This window comes from Carassius auratus, chromosome 5 (assembly GCF_003368295.1).
Source record: "Carassius auratus strain Wakin chromosome 5, ASM336829v1, whole genome shotgun sequence".
NCBI classification, from domain to species: domain Eukaryota; kingdom Metazoa; phylum Chordata; class Actinopteri; order Cypriniformes; family Cyprinidae; genus Carassius; species Carassius auratus.
This window is the reverse complement of record NC_039247.1, coordinates 9,795,461-9,816,248: the sequence shown is the minus strand read 5'-3', so window position 1 is coordinate 9,816,248 and position 20,788 is coordinate 9,795,461. Positions and strand designations below refer to the sequence as shown.

At 36.9% G+C, this 20,788-nt stretch overlaps 1 protein-coding gene across 1 annotated transcript; it reads left to right on the top strand.

The window, feature by feature from the left end:
• The first annotated feature begins 4,534 nt into the window (after positions 1-4,534).
• On the top strand, positions 4,535-20,757 carry LOC113074363 (cilia- and flagella-associated protein 77). The gene is made up of 8 exons (XM_026247200.1): positions 4,535-4,571; positions 4,667-4,751; positions 4,854-4,925; positions 11,871-11,970; positions 12,920-13,148; positions 18,049-18,154; positions 18,249-18,350; positions 20,562-20,757. The coding sequence occupies exons 3-8, from the start codon at positions 4,863-4,865 to the stop codon at positions 20,682-20,684; spliced, it is 723 nt and encodes a 240-aa protein (XP_026102985.1). The 5' UTR covers positions 4,535-4,571; positions 4,667-4,751; positions 4,854-4,862; the 3' UTR covers positions 20,685-20,757.
• Positions 20,758-20,788: the final 31 nt, after the last annotated feature.

Genomic DNA, 20,788 nt, shown 5'->3' with positions numbered 1-20,788 from the left:
CAAATGTTAGGTGGCACCAGGGTCACATTGGCTCGCCGCCGGGTCTCAATTGGTGGAATCATGTGGACCGGGGTGTTTGGGTAGGTGGATCCCATGAGTCGTCCATCCTGTTTGAACTCGCAGAATGGCCCAGGGATCTTGTGGGCCTCTGGGAATACACAGTCAACCCGGAGGTTCTTCTCAATGAAAGTAACGCAAGAGTACATCTGTGGCCCCCGAGGGGTGTTCCAAAACCAAGAGTTAAAATCCAAGAAGCTGGGTTTCTGGTATGGATTTGTTGCTGTGATCACACCCATCATACATGACAGACATGCTACTGTAAGAGAAGCACAAGCACTTTAAAATATGAAATATGATTTTGCGGGTTTGCTATATGGAGTATACTAATTTTAGTTTTCAGGAATAAGGTGAGCATTTTTTTATAGTATAATTATGTGCCTCTAAATACCTATACATATACATTTCAGATATATTTATGGCCTATAAAACCATTTTTAATATAAACAGTAGTAGTCTTGTATGAGCTTTAAAAATCTATTAAATAGAAACTTTTTTTTTTTTTTTTTGTTGTAGAAGAAGATGTATGGGTAATTGGACCTGATTTGTTTGCCCAGTATTGGAATGTACTCTCTTTTTTATTTTATTTTATTTTATTTATTTTTTTACTTCATTGGAACAGTACAAAATTTGGGAAAGTGTTTGGCACTTGCTATGTGGACACACACAGAAAATCATGGACATGTTCCTGAAAAAAAAAAAGAGTCAAACTTGTATTGTTCACAGTTAAAAATGAAAATGAATTTCATCAATGAATTGAAAATGAATTTCATCTAGTGGAAACGTTTAGTACTGCACCCAAGCAAAATCTTACTGAAAGCACTTTTTTTATTAGAAATCTAGTCTAAGCCTCAGACGTCATGCCGTTGGCTAAACTTTTAATGCATATGGGACACAAAGTGGAAACACTTCAGGAGTGTCGAAGTCGTCATCGGATTGGTTGAATTCTGCAGGTTTTCTGGGAGCCGTGTGTGTCGCATTCTTTAACATTCCATCTGGAAACAAAGATACCGTGGTGCCAAACACCCTTACGAAAGAAGAAAGCTGTCGAGTTTTAACTGTGACGATGAGTCCTTATCAGGAACAACTACATGCTGGATATTCAAAAGTATGTGAAATATTTAAAGTTTGTGGCAAAGAATCTTTAAAATATGTCAGAGAGTTTAACACGGTCTGTTACCGGTCTGGTGGCGACATTTCCACACCCTGAAAAGTGACGCTGAATGAGACAAACTGTGATTGGTTGTTTGACATGTCAATCAAATGGCCTCATGGGCGGACCTTGGCTATAGTGAAAGGTGCCATAGATTCCAGACCTTCAGCCATCAGTCTGAAGGACTGGGTATGTGAGACTGTGAGATATCAGTCTCAAATATGGAACACAACATATTTAGATTCATGGATTTCATTTTCTTGCCATTTAGAGTAAAATATGTTTTGGAAAATATATTCACATAAAATTTTTAAATAGTATTTTAATGCATTTTTCATAAAATTAAAATTGAACTTTTGTTTCACTTTTAAATGTCCATTTCAGCAATAATCTTCCAAGAGTCTTCTTTAAAAAGAGACCAAACTTAAGTCTGTGCTCCAAAGCATTCAAGATTTACGATAGTTTAAGTTGGAAACATCATTTTCAGGTCCATTCTCAAAAAGTGGTCAATTAACAGGTAATAAATGGATCATAACTATTCCATAAATATTATTTAGTACTATAAAATCCCCTTAAAATAGAAAAGAATAAATTAAAAAGGTTATTAAACTAAAATATTATACATTCATTTATTTGAAATAAAATAACACTGAAGGGTTAAAAAAATCATGTATTGTGGCTTAATATATAATTATTTTTTAAAATGAAAAAAAAAAATTGATTGGTGATTTTGTTGTATCCATCAGTTGTTAATTAAATGAAAATCTGAATATATGAATTCTGTATATGCAGTCAATTGTACCAAAGAAGAGGAGTTTTAGCTGAATAAATGATTGGAGAAGTCTGAGAGTCAGAGTCTAATAAATAAATAAATAAATAAATAGGCTTTAAAGGAATTGATCATGAGGAATTAAAAATATATATAAATTACTCTGCAGCATATCAAAGGGATTTTTTTAAAAGCTATAATATTCCATAAAGTCGTTCAATTCAAATGAGGTCGTAATAACTTCATAATAATTATACAACATTTTTTTAAATTGTTTAAAATACTAAATCGATGATGCATGTTGGATGCATGTCCATCTACATTCCACCTAATTACATACAGTATAGCTACAGGCACTCAAACCATCTCATAACATATAAATAAACAAGCCCTTTCTGCACTAATGCTATTTTTAATTGTCAAGGCTTAGGAGGAAGAACTGTCCACTTGTATTTATTGTCTTAATTTTCTCTACAAAATTAATGTTAATGGACATGTTACTTACATGACTCAAAACAAGCTGATAGTGATGGATAGGACTTCATTCTGTGCAGGGTCCAATTTTCCTTCTTTAATCAACTGTGGAGAAAAATGTGAAAATGTTGGTCCTATATCTTATCTAGCCTACATAAAAAGCATGCATGAGCTCTGAATATAGAACCTGGGAGAGATATAAGATCATTATTTGACCCACCATTTAATAGGTCACGGTGACACAACTTGGGATATTTCAGGATCAGACATTTCACCCATACACCTTTCAAATAGGTCTATTCAAAATAGGAATATACAAGTAACAAATTCCGTCGGGTAAAATTACCGCATACCGCAGACCGACCCATCCCATATCTGTTCAGGGAGAGTTCATGTCATTCGATTTACATTTTTCTTTTACTGAAACAAACTCTTGGGATTCTGAAAACGCATGCAAATGCATACTACATATAGCTACAGGACAATGTTTATGTTACCTCCAGACTGATACTGTCGGGCCGTCTCCTCTTCTGCACGTCACGGAAAGATGCGAGTCGACAGAGAAGCTGATGCTGAGGAAGCTCTGTTCCAACGCGGTCGAGCAAAGACGGCAGCCACAGGGTTCTGCATGCACGAATGTCAACTCTCCTTACGGTGACAACCCTGTCTCTGACTAATCTTCAACGTCTTGTTCTATATTTTCCCCTTAAAATAAGTGGGTACCCTTTACATCGCTTTATAACTACAGATAGACAGGCTGTGACTGGGCTTGTGGCTATAAATAGCATATAAACCGATTTTAGACATTATTAAGGGTTTGGTAACTTTTAAATGACCCCATAGGACTAAATAGACAATATTTGGTCATCTGTGGGAATTCAGTCCGCCATAAATCATGCAAATGATGACGCGGCAGATTTGAGAAATTACTCGTCTGTGTTAACTTTTCCGCCAGCAGAGGTCGCTGTACACTAGAAATTAAGAGCTGCAGTTATTAAAAAAAAAAAAAAAAATTATATATATATATATATATATATATATATATATATATATATATATATATATATATATATATATATATATACTGTATATGTACTGTAATTATTATTTTATTATTAGTATAGCCTACATGCAATGGGGGTGAACAAATTTTAGGTTTAAGTGTCTTCTCTTAAATTGCCTGATTATTCAAAAATAGTAAACGTTTAGTAAAATAAATGCATGCAGTGCATCATGTACAGTTTCTATGCAGTACATTTCAGGTGTTCTTGTTAACATTAAATCTAGGTGTATGCGGTTTTCTTTAGACTATGGCTTGAATTGAAAATACAAAACTCGTATTCACAATGCAGGTTTTAAGCAAACGACTACAACCTATTGGATAAAGTGAACAAACCGAATAGTTCAGGTTTGGTTATAACTCTGGCTATAATGTGTGTAATTAATTTATTAATCCAATATCCCTTTACCATCAATAACCCATTTTGGTTTCTGCATCAAATGAAATTTACAAAAGTGATTTTATATTCATAGAAAGCATATTAAGTGGAAGTGTCTACTTTCGCTTTATAGTGAAAATAAAATGTAAAAATTCAGTGAAATAATGTGCTTTCGTTATTCATAGTAACAGCATATATTTAAGCACAAATGACCCCAGCCCACATTTATATAATATAAGCCTATATAGCCCTACAATAATTTGGTAGCCTATATTTTAAACAATGAAAGCATTGTGGAATAAAGTTGTGGATGGTAAAACGAAGCATCAGTCGTTGAGGCAATACATAAATGTTGTATCCTGCTAACCTACTAATAATAATATACATAATAAAATACATTTAAAATAAAATTCCTATTTCAGTTTGTGTGCTCTCTTCTGTTTGCATCAGTTGTTCAATGCTTCCCTCTATCGTACTGGAGTGATGATCATGACCAGTCAATGCAAATGACTTTGGTATTTTAAATATATTATGTTTTTGACTTTCAAAATGCATCATACATCACTATAAGTGCAAGCATTAAGTTCAAAAGAATCATAAGCTTAAATAATAACATCGCGACACTTGTGCTCACAGAAGCGTCCCATCTCCATGACAACGCAAGACAATCAGGAAGAAGGTTCGTGTCACGGCCAAAGACTGTATAAAAACACGGCCTGTAAAATCGCTTAAATATTAAATATATTTGTGTATAACGGTGCTTTTGAACGTCAGATATCACATCAAGGTCCAGTAAGGTTTGTTTATCCAGAGAAAGCACCCAGGAAACGTGTTTTCAAGCTGTCGTCTCGCCCTACAGGTTGGAGATCTTCGTGTAATCGTCATGTAAACATTTTTATTTTTACTTTTTTATGATATCGTACAATCATCTATACTTTTATTTTACAATTGTGGTTTAAAGGAGTCCGAAATGGAAAGTCCCCGTGTTGGAGTGGTGAGAGAGTCTATGCTGCATCGTCCTCTGTTAATTAAGGTCAGGACTGATATGATGGCTTTTAACTTACTGGGGAAGTTAACTTAGTAAACGTATTTCTATTTCTTGCATATATAATAAACAAACAAATAAGTAGTCTTAATGTAAAATCCCTGCTGTGTTATCACAAATAAATGTTGGAATTTCCACCTTATTGTTTGGAAACGCACAACAAAATAACGTCCTATCCTATCTAAAATGACCACTAGATGGCAAAGTTAGTCTCTGAATTAATCCGTGACGCTGACGTTTGTGTGATTCTAGTGCAGTGGTTCTCAGCACTGTTCCTGGAACACCACAGCAGGACTACACATTACACACACACCACATGTCTACTTTATCTCACACACATCGCTCAAGACAAGTGGATTTTGTGATGGGGCAAGTGACCGGACAAGTAACCTGATCAAAATTTTAATAACAAATTATAACTAGGACAGCACCGAAACTTTGGCGAGAATAAAAAGTGATAAATAAATAAAAAAGATAAATATTCTATATATGCAACACCGCACAACCAGGAGTGATGTTTTACCGACTTTCAGCTCGATTGCAAATATTTTATTGATTTTACACAAATTTTGTTAGATAAACAACTAATATTAAGTTACTTACATTTGAAACACATTATTGTTCGCTTTTGCTCCATTTGCTAACAAAAACGGTTCTAGGCGAAGCCACAGCACCAAGCAGTCGAGCATCTCCGAGCAACACACAACAGACTTTTGTTACTGGATGATTAATTTTTGAACCATTTATAAAAAGGGTTACTTGCCATGTTACTTGCTTCGTTTGTTAAATGAATCAGTTGTTTGAACAAATCGGTTGAATCAATGATTCACTCAATAAGAACGTGACTTGGTAAAAAAGTGTAACCGCAATCAACTTAAGGCAAATATCTAAAATATGCTTGATTAAAGTAATACCTGATATAGCACTGATGAGACTGTTTCTGAATAAATTACATTTGTTCCAAAAAAAAAACAAACAAAACAAAAAAGTTTTTTCCCCGGACAAGTAACTTTTGTACTTGGACAAGTGAATTATTGATTTACTTGTCCGACAAGCTCATGTAAAGCTTAATGTCGAGTCCTATAATGTTTCACGTTTTTTTATTGAAAAAAAAAAATCATATTCAATAAATTTAATTAAATAAAGGCAAGAAATCACACAACATTAACAGCTTTCTGAGAATAACTTGTGTTTACAACAAAGTGTGAACTTTTACAAATAAAGGTTCCAAAAGTGTGTTTCCACAATAATGCAATGGAAAAACTTTCAGGCAATAATTTTTTCTTAATTTTTTTCTTTTTCTTACAGTGTAATAATCTGAAGAACTTTTAAAACTTTTAGTGCAGTTAAAATGTTCAATTGATGGTAAAGGTTCTTGTATAGAATGCACCCAATAACTTTTATTTTTAAATAAAATTTAAATAAATAAAAGTATGCATTTAGCAGACGCGACTTACAGTACATTCAGGCTATCAATTTTTACATATCATGTGTTCCCGGTGAATCGAACCCCCAACCTTGCGCTTCATAGCGCAGTGCTCTACCAATTGAGCTACAGGAACACTAATTTTTAAGAGAGTGCAGTACTGAGATTTGAGGAATGGTGTTTCTAAGAAAGATGGTACAGATCATGTTTGCTCTCTCTCTCTCTCTCTCTCTCTCTGCCTTCTCCTCTAGTTAACCCTCTTTCTGAAACACAGTGCAGGTCTTGGATCTCTAACTAAGTACTTCCCGCGTATCTTTCATCTAATTCTGCTTCATTTCAACTTCATCAAGTCTTCCATTGGAGCAGAAGGAAGAATGAAATGAACCTGCACAATCCTCAGTGTTTCTCCTTTTCCTTCGCTCCCATGGCCTTTCTCTCTTTTTACACTCATCCAATCATCCCATCCATCCCTGGTGGGACAAGATGCCTCTGTTAGACCTTTGCTTGCTCTCGCCCCTCCTCTCTCTCTAATGTTCTCTAGGGTTATTTGATATGCCCCTTTTGACTGATGCAGAAAATAGGATTACTGTATTTAAATGACTATGATAATGAACTGCGTGCATGTTCCTATAGTCTCATGAGATCAAGGATTTCTCATTCTTTTTCATTGTGAGCAGTCATAGCTACAGGTTTTGGCAATGCGCTGGAACAATGACAGAGTCATCTGTGAGGATTTAAGCCTTTGTTCTTATGGCGTTGCCTGATGTTGCTCTATTTCTTCCCTCTCGCACGTCTAGCTTTGAGAGCTGTATAGGTTTGAACATTGAACCTTCTTTGCTAACCTGCAATATAAAGGGAGATCTGTGAAAGGCTCATAATCATTAAGAAATAGGCCAACTGCAGCAAGTCCCTTGTGCTGAGCTCATGTCTTGTCGGTCTGTGCAGCAGTTCATCATCGCAGAAGTTTTCTCTGCTTATGCAGGGCTGATGTATGGCTGTCCCGTGGGGAAAAGGGATATATATCTTAGTAATGTGCTAATGGGCCTTAAAGTAAAAAGGAGCACCCAAAGTGTGGTTTTCTGTGCTTGTGACTGAAAAGTCAATAGTGAGAAAAGTACAAAAAGAACTCTCCTCTCCGTTCCTCTCCTCTTGTTAATTCCTTTTTGATGAGGCATGGCCAATAAATCCTGTTTTCATGCCTGTATTCCCTGATGACCAGTAAATTAGAGATCAGGGGAGCAGATTTGGGGCTTTTGTTGTTCTCTGGTGTCTGAGAGAGAGAGCCCTGCTGTGCAGCAGGCTGGCTGGTCCCCATTCACCATCCCCTCTTCCCACTCATTACCATTCACTTCATTCAGCCTATGTAGCTAATGTTAGACACACGGCAATCTGCAGTTCATTCTTAAGCAAATCTGTACTGTAGCCAATATTCGCCTGCAGCGCAAATCTATTATGTACACGTGGTCTGCCCTAAAGCTGTTTTTTTTTTCAAGAATTAACTAAACCAGATTAATACAAATATGTTTTAAAAAGCATTATCAGAGAGAGAGAGAGAGAGAGAGAGAGAATTGGTAAGAATTAAGCAAAAATTTTGTACAGTTGCCTAGAGACTTTAACTGGCCTGTACATTTTATTTGAATTGCACAGGAACTGGTCTCATCGTTGACCTTCACCCACCCCAACTGTTCGTAGGCATCTACACTTAGGTCCGTGCAAAGAGTGCCTCTCTATCACCTCTGCAAGGTGCTTTAGCTTCCACACAGTCGCTGTAGCAACACAGGGCCTTATTATTAATGGGATCCAGCTGGGACTGCTGCAGACACAAGCACAGAGAGACAGATACATGAACCCAATACATAACTGTAAACTGCTTGCATAATATATACATGTAAATGAGATATGATAAGGGACCTTCGGCATATGTAGTCTGTTCACTTATGGTTTAAAAGAATGTTAATACATATATCATACTTGTCTTTGTTCAGTTATAATGCTAACTATTTATGTAGACTGTGGGGTTCTTGATTTCTTTATGAATTCTAATGAATTAATCTATTATCTATGGCATATCAATTGCATTGTTCGTGAATTAAAAAATAAATGAATAAAGACAGAAAATCTGTAAGTCGCTTTGGATAAAAGCGTCTGCTAAATGAATAAATGTAATGTAAATGTAAAATAACTAAATAAATAATGCCACTGACCCAGCTGCATGTTTGATTGTCCATGCACAAGTTTAGTCCAGGTTAAGGACAGCTTGAACTCTTGGACATGTCTAATTAATGCACCTCTTATTCACATGGTTTAAACGCAGTTGGTGATCCAAGTTGTGGACCGTTTTTTATTAAAATCACCCATACATACTCAAGCATACATACATCTAAAGCGGTAGGATAACACTCATCTGTATTGAAGAAGGGTAGCACAAGCTTGCCCAGACACATGCTCCCAATTAGCTGGCCCTCTTTATGGAAATGCCTCATCAATTATACCCAAAGCTTCAGGATTTGCCACACATAAAGAGAGTTAGCATCTTAATAACCAGCCAGACTATAGAGGAGATGAGATGAATGTGCGTGTATGTTTGCGTTGCACATATGCGCGCATTGACATTCTGGGGATTTTAGAAGTGGGCTGATATTAATTTAGAGTTGACGGATTTAGCTAGAGAAGAGAAAAGCTGTGATCTGATGAGAAAGTTAGGGTTATGATTCCACTTTCTCTCTTCTCAGCATTTTTGACCTAATCCTTATTAATAAATGTATTTTTTTAAGCTGACTTAAACATGTTGGCATTTTCTGGATTGCCTTCTTGCATATACAATGAGGAGGTAGAAATGATACTTTCCTCTGCTTCTTCATGACAGGGAATATATTTGAATTCTCTCCCCATGAATTGTATCAGATCACATAGTGACAAAGATACAGATTCTTTCTAGTGCTTCCCCAAAACACTTTCTCTCCGCCATTCCTTCCCTCTATTTAGTTTAGTTGAGATGAAGAGATTAATGTTAAGCCCATGTGCCTGCTGTCCTGTAACCAGGCACCAGATGGCGCTGAACTGGGTTGGAAGAGCGGGAAAAGACAGTTCGGTGAGCATTACTGCCGTTATCCTCTAATCATCATCGTGGGCGATTTTATTTGTACGTCTGACGGAGAAACTCATGGCGAAGCTGTCTGTCAGCAATGTTGAGATGAGATGATCAAGCCTGGCTTGCACTTCTCCATGCCGCTGCCTGATAAGATTAAACCGGTTCCACGGGGACCAAATAAACCCACTAGGTCTTGGACAGGAGGAGCAGACCGGTTTTATCCAGAAGCTTCCTCTCTAAAATGTGTGCAAATCTAGTAGCAAAAGCTGTCGGGAATGATTCTGGGTGAGATTAAGGAGAAAAAAAGACAAATACCACATGGATTTCGCTACATCTAAAAAAAAAAAAAAAAAAAATCTTGTGCAAGTGTTCAAACAGGACGGTCAACGGGACTGAAAAATTCAGAGATGGACTCAGTGCTAAGATAATCACAGCAGCTCAAGCGAAATCCCACATGCACACTTGAGTAAGAAAAGCTCAAAAGGATGGTGAATTAAAGCACAGGGGCCTGAATAGACTGAAGGGGTCTCCTTAATAAGAGGTGATTATGTCCCCTTGTTCTCGGTCTCTTTTAGCCTGTGCGAATAATCTGCTCCCGCTGACCCTCGTGTAGTCTCCTGAAGCGGCCCTATTCTCTTTGGTTCATTCAGCAGGTCCATGCCTGGTTAATGAAAACACAAAATAGAGACAGATCACCAATAAATGACAATATAAAAGGAGCTTTTGCTTAACATAATCCTTTGCCTGACTTGCCTTTTCTGTTGTTCTCTTCCCTTTCAGCCCTTTTATTGCGAATGAAAGGCCCAATAATGTTTTGAGGGGTCTGATTAGCCGTTTTACGCCAACAGTCCACACGTTCCTTCAGGCATCTCTAAGTGATCTCCTCAAAACAATCTGCAGATTAAAACTGCGAAGGGGATTATAGGGCTGGCCGAGAAGCCTGGTGGCGCTTACTCAAGAGATTGACGCTTTTAAGAAGCGTTTGATACGTTTCAGCAGATAATGTTAACTAGAGGTTGGGTGTCTTTGAGTTAAAAAGGCCAAGAAAGATTTAGATGATCTCAATTTGGCCGTGCTTAGGAACTCGCCATAAAAAAGAGCCAAGTTTGGCAGTCGAATTCGGTTTTTGGTGAGCTTTACTTGCCCAGCATGATTGGTGGGAGTCCAGTGACAAATATCTTTCAAATCCATTTTTCAATGTAGACTATTCAAAGCTCAGAATAATGAAGGATTGAGGGTTTTTAACCGAGAATTAAGTCTTTAGAGCACTGCAAACACACAGAGATCTCCAGAGATGATGACAGACTCACTGCGCTGATTCCTTTCTCCCTCCAAAAATCGCATACGGCAGCGTGAGGAGAGCCGCTGACATGAATGTAACTCTGTGACTGACACATGAGCACACCTCCCTCATGTTCCATCACAGATCAAAGATGCGTGCTTCTGGTGTGCTCAGGCACCATATTCCACAGATCACTTTTGATACATCCGGTTGTCACCTTTGCTGTGGTTTGATTCACAATTTTCCACTTTTTCGCAGCTAATCTGCTCTTAAAACTAGGCTTTGAGCTGTTTAACAGAGCTTAGAGAAATATAGTGGGTTTTTCTTTTGCCCCATGAGAGCTTCTCTCCGAGTAGACGATGATAAGGGGTAAATATCCCCCTCCCAAACAACCCCCCAACACACACATTGCAGGATAAATGTTGCCTTTTTCAACTCTTTAGCTGTCAATCATCTTACAGTTCTGACTCTGGAGACATAAATCATACTCTGCATGAACTGACTGGACTACATTGTGCTAGTGATTCAGACTGAGTCCTGACTGAAGAAATCAGCCATCAAGATCACTCACATCAACGTTCAATGGGAGTTCGTTTTTTATTGTGCTTCCAGACACTGCCGTCATTTGGGTTTCTTTTGCGGCATTTTTTTTATGGTAATAAGTTTGTGCATAATTATGATTTTATTAATAGACACAATCAGATGCTTTGGTGTGCTAGGGTTTGAAGGTAAGGGTTGGAAAACTGCCTGTCAATCAAGAAATCAGCTGCCACTCTTGAGGTCCATAAAACTTTGACATTGTGATGCATGCATTGTCTCGTGTCGTTAAGTGCTTCAGTTTAACAGCGCCTCTATCGTGGTGATGTAATTGAGGGTGATTGACAGTTTGATTGACAGTTTATAGGTTCAGAAAAAAAAGGTTTTGAAAAACCAGAACTACTGTTCTGTCAAAAAATAGACACACAAAAAGGATTTTGGGTGACAAAATTAAATAAATATTTAGATTAAAGTAATAATTATTTATAAATACTGTATATCAATATTTAGATTTGAATAATGATTCAAATGCACTTACAATAATAATAATAAAAAAAATTACATTTAGAATTTAAGTTTACTGTGTTTTCTCTATAGCCAGCTCTTGGAAAGACCAAGTCGAGAGGTTTGTCCTATCCAGGACCTGACTTTGTTTTCGGGACAGCAACCTCAGTTCAGGATGGAGGGGTGCCAGAGGGTAGGTGGCTTTATTTGCCTTTAGAACTTTACCACTGTTGGCTTTCCATTCCAAACCTCATCATTATGATTCAGTCATTATAAAGCTCCATCTCCACTCACTCAAAGCCTTTGTTTATGAGACACCACACCCGCTCCCCATCAACTCTCGTCACAGGATGATGTCACAGTGTGTTTTCTTCAGTAAGTGTCCCCTCAGGCACATAGCCTGTGCTGTCAGTGCGCTCCTGTTAGCATACTAAACTGTGCTGGCTTCTGCACTGGCTCCCCATCTCACACTTTAATTATGCACTTCCAACTGCAAGTGCCAAGCTCTTATACAGTCTCATAAACTATGATGCAGTTCTAGGCTGAGGTTACCCTGTCATGCTTATCTAAGCTCACTCATCCCAAATCCTTGTGTAACGATTATTGCAGAAAACATCCAAAACTGATCTCCACTTGGTTTTGAACATGCCCATGCCTACTTTTATTTACCTGGTGTCATGAAGGAGAGCTGTCAGTCACCAAAGCCGTCCTAAAACTGCTGATCTGTCTATGGCTGTACCTAACAGATTTGAATACTGCTCATATTTCTAACATCAGTGTTATGAATAAGTTAGAAGTATTTTTAAACTTTTTAAACTTTTTTATATTGATATAAGTTTTCCAGAGGTCTTTTGGTACAATAAAATATAACTTATGTATATCTAAGAAACCAGTATGCTTTGCATCCTCAGTGTCTAAAGTTGCCGCATTGCAAGAAAAAACATCTTTTAAATAGTATTTGTATCGTCTGCAGTTTCGCTTCTCAAGTATTCTCAAGCTTCTTAAGTATTAAAGTTATTTTGTTTTGATATTTTTAAGGAAAATAACTTCTCATCAAATAAGTTTTGTGCACTGAACTAAGTGTTTCTTGATTTCATAGTATTTTTTTCTGCTGTGATTTCTCTCTCTCTTTCATTTTATAGCTATCTCCAGCTGGCACACTCACACTATGTCTACCAGAAACAGGCAGGCTGAAAGGGATTTTATGGCCCTTAACCGTGAAGGGGTCAAGTCAGGCTTGGTTACTGCTAAAGAGCTGCAACAGTACCGTGCCACCCATGACATTCGGCGCCAGCCGTTGACCAGAGAGGGGTTTCGCAGGTCTGCCCCATCTCACATACCAGCAGATGCTACGCTTGGTGTTACTAACAGGTGAGTGTTGTGTGTTCACCGTTATGATCTCAGTCTTATCTCAATCAAATAATGTACATTTTCAAAAGAAAATATTAATACTGATATTCCAGTTAATAAGGCTTTTTTAAAGAAGTGGTTATTCATTTCTACATACTGATATGCATTTAAATTACACATTTTTTTCTGCCTCGGCTTTGTGTCTTTCCCACTGTCTGTTTACATCTCCCACCCACATATACACACCCTCGCATCAGATATAGGCAGCGAATCAAAACATTCAAAAACAGTTGACACCGCACAAGAAGATTTTTCGTTTACCAAAAAGCTTTGTCTATAAGAACATTTCAAATAAATATATATTTTTTGTTTGTACAGATATTCTGTAGTATTGCAGGCATAATAAACAATTATATTTTAGACACATACTGTACTGTATTATAGATATTTAACTTAAATTAATAATAATAATTTCTGGGGAATTATTTTTAAAATAATCTTAATATTTGGCAGAATTTCGTTTTGCTTGACTGCAAGTTGTAGCCACTAACCAGAGATGTAAATAAGCATCTGAAGAAGCATCTGTCAATTGGTTGTATCAGCATTAGATTGAATAAATCCTTATCTGGCCAGCACCTTTTTACCAGCCTTTCAGCAAATCATTTAGGACTTCTGGGCGAATATTATTTCTGTAATTAATATTCATGAGCTAGTCTTATAAGGCTTATAATATGTCCCCCTCACTTTTCACATTGTTATGTAAGTGGATGCATTCAGATTTTTTGGTTCTCTAAAACTATTGTCTCAAGTAACACTGCTTTGTTTTGTCATTTTGCATTTGTTCATTTACTAAATACAAAATGCATCATTCAGCAACCACAGATTTCTTGTTCAGCGAATGTTCAGTTAGTAATAGAAAAAATATCAATCTATCATTAAAAGGACACTTAATATGTGAAGTGAATTATGATGTTTCAAAAGGCATCTAAAAAGACAACAAAACCACAGTGAGAGAACAGCAAAACAATAATCACATAACAGTGACCACATAACTGAAAAGGATTCACATTTCCAGTTTCTGTAATCTGGAAAAAGAAATTATAATTTACATACCCGGATATATTGAGGAAGCGGATCAATGAATATGTCCATGAAAACCTATTTACAGATCTGTACTCCATTTTTCCATTTTTGTGTGGGAATCAGAGATGGCTGAGTATTGATCAATTTGGAAAGTTATTTTGATGTTTGGCTTTACTGGATGAGGCAAAAGACCGGAGCAGGAAAGCAATAGAGAAATGTATGTCGAAAGTGGTACAGAGATTTCTATCTATAAGAAACAGAAAGAAAGAAGGAGAAGGAAAGGAGAGAGCACTCATCTTTGAGATATGACATGAGCACTCTACTGAGAGCACAGGTAGGATTATTACAGCGGTCTTCAGCACCACAAGCTCCCTTCACTCCTTCCTTCTGCCTGCTTTTTTTCTCGTCCTCTTGGGCCTTGATACTGTTGAAATGGAGCTGAAATATTTAACTGAAAACACAGTGTCCAGACTTCCTCTCTTTTGCTCTCTCTGTCTCTCTCTCTCACACACACACACACACGATGTCTATACATCCAGTGTAAGAAGTGCTAGGTGAGAGTGTGTTTCAAGAGCCAGTCAGGAGGAAGGCAGTCTGGAGCAATGAAAGGTAAGTTCAGGGGTCCACAGGGACTTGTTTGGTCCTGCACTCTATCCATCAAATGCTGTTTGCCAATGCCACGGTCAGCCCTAATGAGGATCCTTGCACAAAATGTCACCATCCCCATACACACACATTAAAAACAGCACACACATACACACAAGAGATGTATCTGGAGATATCTATTTGAGGCATAAGAATGTTGTTTTCACAACTTTACACCTGGCATACCAAGATTGAATGCCAGTGAAAGGGAATAGCGCTCCTCATTCCACTGCACTACCCAGAAGCACACCCAGTGATAGGGTGATTGGATTGGGAGGCTCCCTTAGCTGCCTTTTAAACCCATTAAGATGTTGAGCCATTAATCACAATGCACAGATTGAATATGCATAAAGGCATAGGGTAAATACTGTATACTGGAGATGTGAACCATCTGAAGGTTTTAGTCACTGTCTTCCACAGGCTAATCCCATCAGTTTTGTGCAGTGGTGGACGAAGTACACAAATCAAGTACTTGAGTAAAAGTACAGATACATATGGTAAAATATTACTCCAGTAAAAGTAAAAGTACTCCTTTTTAAATTTTACTCAAGTGAAAGTACAAAAGTACTAAATTTTTTATGTACTTAAGTAAAAAAGTACTGCAAGATAGATGTTTGCAATTTTATATAGGCTACTTAATTTTATTTTATATTAGCACATTTTTTTATAATCCTACTGCTCAAAATACCTTGGATTTTTTCCAAAATAACCACTATATGGAGTCAAGATATATTTTTGTTGTTGATATGGACTACGCTGATGAGAGTAATGTTCACTGTGAAGCTTACACTGTGATGTACCTGAGAGAAAACAGAGATGACCATCTGATTTTCACCAGTAAGAAAAAAGTATTTTAAAGTTAGTTGTTTTACAGAACATCAAAGTTACAGTACAGACCAAAAGTTTGGACACACCTTCTCATTCAAAGAGTTTCCTTTATTTTCATGACTATGAAAATTGTAGAGTCACACTGAAGGCATCAAGGGCTATTTGAGCAAGAAGGAGAGTGATGGGGTGCTGCGCCAGATGACCTGGCCTCCACAGTCACCGGACCTGAACCCAATCGAGATGGTTTAGGGGTGAGCTGGACCGCAGACAGAAGGCAAAAGGGCCAACAAGTGCTAAGCATCTCTCGGGGAACTCCTTCAAGACTGTTGGAAGACCATTTCAGGTGACTACCTCTTGAAGCTCATCAAGAGAATGCCAAGAGTGTGCAAAGCAGTAATCAAAGCAAAAGGTGGCTACTTTGAAGAACCTACAATATGACATATTTTCAGTTTCACACTTTTTTGTTATGTATATAATTCCATATATAATGCCACATGTGTTAATTCATAGTTTTGATGCCTTCAGTGTGAATCTACAATTTTCATAGTCATGAAAATAAAGAAAACTCTTTGAATGAGAAGGTGTGTCCAAACTTTTGGTCTGTACTGTATATATGACATGATAATAAGGCCTGAAGTTAGGAAGAACATTTTAAGGAAAAAAATAATAAAACAAATTTCATAATGATTTTTTCCTTCTCAAATCTTGTCTGTGGTTTAAAAACACCCCTAGCCAAACGGGGTGCATCTATTCCCACTGATGATTAGTTACCATGTTCTGAACATCACATCCTTTCTTTTTTAACCAGATGTAATCTATATATATATATGTGTGTGTGTGTGTGTGTGTGGCTGAATAAAAATATTTGGACATTATAAAAATTACATCAACTTAGCACTAACAAGCTTGTTAGCTAGACAGTTAGCATCAGCTAACAATATTTACTTATTTTCAGTAAGATGAACATTCATGTCTGTGTACTCGTCTAGTTAATCCAAACAATATACATATGTATAACGTTACTGTCGATAAACAATATAAAAACAGACGTAACATAGGACATTTTAATAAAACTGTTAACATTACGTCAGCGGTGAATTTGAACGTGCATGAGTTATTGTATTTAATCTGTTATTTTATGTTTTTTTTTTTTTTTTTTTTTTTTTTTACGTACAATTGATGTGTCTGCATCGTCTGCACTCGAGCATTTCAGTGGGCTTAAATAAATCACTTTTTACAACGGATTTAGTTCCCAAACAACTGACATTTTTGACCTAAATATGATTTTCAGTTACAATAATTAATCCAAAATTTCGACATAACTTACTTTTAGCAACATCAGACGCACGCGCGCTCACAAGATCTCCCGGTTCTTACTTCTGGAGACTCGCACTAAACGGTTCATTTGAATCAGTGAGTGGTCGACTCCAGAACAGCTGCAATCGGATCATTCTAATTCGTAAACGAATCGTTTGGTGCGATTCGCGATCCGATTTAAAAGTTTATTTTGAAAAGACTCAGTTCGTTCATGATGAATCACACACCGCTTCTGCGTGTCGGAGCACGTGATATATTATAGGGAGTAACGATATGTTTTATGAAATGTAGTGAAGTAAAAAGTACGATTTTATGCTTTGGAATGTAGTGAAGTAAAAGTAAAAGTTGCTCAAAATAAAACTACTCCAGTAAAGTACAGATACTTGAAAAATGTACTTAAGTACAGTAACGAAGTAAAGCTACTCCGTTACTGTCCACCACTGGTTTTGTGCTCCATAGGCGAATCAAATAATTCAGATTTGGTGGATGAACACAACAGTTTTGTCACTGTCATTACACTGTCACTGTCGATTATTTGTTCATACAGAAGGGACTCAAATACTGCATGTAATCTGTTGTGGAAACGGAACCGTTTGAGGGTCATAGCCTATTCACTTGCAGAAGTGTAAAGTTGAAAATATTCTATTAAATATTAAAGAGATGGTTCACCTAACAATGGACATTTTGTGATCATTTTACTCACCCCCCCATGCCATTCCAAACCTGCATGATTTACTTTCTTTAGTGAGTCAGAAAGAAAATATTTTAAATAATGTTGGTAACCAGACAGTTTGGTTGACTTCTGTCGTATATGGACCAAAAAAACTAAATACATTTCTCAAAATGTTTCTTTTGTGTTGCAAAGAAGAAAGAAATTTACACAGATTTGGAATGACACGAGAGTGAGTAAATGATGGCTGAAAATTATTTTAAATATATTATCTAATTTTATTCTGCTTTTATCTACCGAAACAAGTGTAAATAACAGAATTCTGTGTATTCAGATGTGGGCAACCTAAAAAAAAAAAAAAGTTTTGTTCCACTTTAGACCATCCACCCCAATCTCAGAGCTCATTGAGTATAAGTATGCTCAGAGATGGCTGGAAGAGCAGCAGGCCAAGGACAAAATCCTTCAGGCCCATCAGCATAAGAAGGTCTGTTGAAGATATCACAAAATGACTTTAATGTTAACTATCGCTTCTATGAGAAGAGTGTTTAAACTGTAAGTGTCTACTGAATCCTTCACAGGCTCAGCTTGGACGTATACAGGATACACGAACGACCCTGCTCCGCAAGAGTCGCCCCTTGCCTGAGGCCCCATCCATGTGGAAAATGCCTCGTTTCCAGCAGGTGAAAACTCTCCTAGTGCCCACAATTTTGGCTTGATGGCTTGCTGAAAAGTCAATGTTGAAAGTAACTATCTGCCTCAAGCCCTAATGATTGTTCAAATGTACACTAACCCCTTTAGTTTTGGTCCCAAAATTCTCTATTGACAATCCCCAATGCTTCCAATTATTGAGGAATCGGTCTCATGCTGAGCTAATGATAGTCCTTACACATATCCAAACACTCCTTTACAAGCATTGATTGAAAACCACAATACATATGCACTAGCCACAGTATTTATTTACGCAGGGCTCCAGACCATGAGTAAAAAAAAAATGGACACAAATGCAAATGCAAAAAAAAAAAAGAAGTAAATAAATAAAAAGATTCTGTTCTAAAACCCAGTTGAAAACCCAGATTGGTCGATATTTGAAATCACCTTGTTTAAGTGTGAGTTGGTGTTTCTTGAGCACAACGAAAAAAGCACTAGACCACAACCATATGTGTTTGATTCATGAAAAAATGACTTATGTAGTGATAATTAATCAGCCAAAAAGATTCACAAAATGGCTACAAACTTGAACATGGCTAGGTCCAATTTAAAATAAACCGGAGGCTGTTGTGAGACTTCTTACTGACGTTAATTTGACAGTGTGTGGAAATGAAAATATATAGTCACAACAAGTTTGTTGGATAAATTATTAATGTTCCCCAAAATATAATATAAATATATAAATATATATAAATATAATATAAATATAAATATTGTTATTGAGAATGATATTTGTTGTAAAACATCAAATTGGAAAACATGTACACAGTTTTTAAACCATCATATGACACGGGACTGTTATTAAAAGATCAATTTAAAAGCTGTGGGAATTTAAGATTCTAGCAAATTCTAGGCTCCTAAATATTTAATTTTAAGATCCAATTTTTTTTTTGTATAACACAATTATAGGAACGCAAAACAAGTACAAATGCAACTAAATGGGATATATATTTATTTGCACGACGCACATGGTTATACATGAATATTTTGCTTGTACTGTACATTTAAGCTCTCTTTCACACCCTGATATCCCATGCTGCTATGTTTTTATTTTAACTCTTTCCATGCACTCATCCACCGTCCCATTTATTCTCTCCGTCTGGATTTCCTCTGCAAATTACAACCCCCACCCCAACCACACACACACACACAAACACACACACCCCGTGGCTGCCTGTCCTGTCGTCCACCCTCAGTCGGCTCTAATGAGGGAGGGAGAGTGTTATTTTGGTTCCACGCCTGTGCTAAATTCTCTCTTGTATGACAGCTGATGGAGAGAGAGAGGAGCGTTAACCTTATAAAAGATTTACCTCTGCTCATTACAGCCTGTCAAGTAGCTGTCCTGATAGCACCAGGTTCAACATTTGCATCCTTGACTCTCTTCTTCATTCTACACTCATTTCCCTCATTCCTGTTGTTTGTTTGTATTGTCACCTTCCCTTACATCTCTTTCATACCACCTTTCTTGAGACGTGTGTTCCTCCTATTTAATTCAAAAAGGTTTGGAGGTGTCAAAAGTGTTTGTGGGAGGCAACAGATTTTTTAGAATAGAAAAAGGAAAAGAAAAACAAGCACATATATTTCAAATCTGATGTGACACCGTTAAAGTTTCAACGTGTTTTCACTGTTCAGAAATATGCAGTAAACATAAACTAACCTTTGGAGGATGGTAGACATATAAAATCTTAATTTTCATACATCTTTTTCTTAAATATCTGTCTGTTTTGAGCCATTGTTCAAATTATAAATGTGCTGTGGCAACAACTTTTATTATTTAATAGCTGTCAGTATATATTATTACATACCAGCTTAGATGCTACAAAAGTAAAACATGGGCAAAGCGTCTCTGCTGCCTTTTACAGGGATGTGTTTTTTAATGTTTGACTATTCTGACTGCACTTTTGTGTATCAAAAACAGAAAGTCTTCCATGGTTCCATCAGTGCCATCCATGTTACTTTCCTCTGTCATTCAAAACTTTTTGTTTTCGTTGATGAAATGCAATAGGCCTCAATCTATATTCCTACTCTAGGATGATTTATCAGATCCGATGAGATTGCACACTCTTTTTGCTGCAATTTATGTATATATTAACCAAAATGATGTCTCTCCATACCCAGATAGCATCAAAGTCTGCTGAAAACCAGTGTTTGATTTATGAGATACTCTGCTTTGGATTCTGCAGGTGGGACCAGCTCTGGACACCTTTCGAGATCCTGAAGCCCGGAAGAAAGCCATGAGCACCCACCATTCAGAGTCTGCAAGCAGGAGAGGGATTCTGGGTCAAGGCACTTACACAGTGGATTAACAGAGTTAAAATTATTACATTTCAGCACCTCACTGTATCAGGCATTAATCTCTCAATGAAGAAAATTACATAATTTGTTCTTTTGGTTTTTATTTTGTCTACAC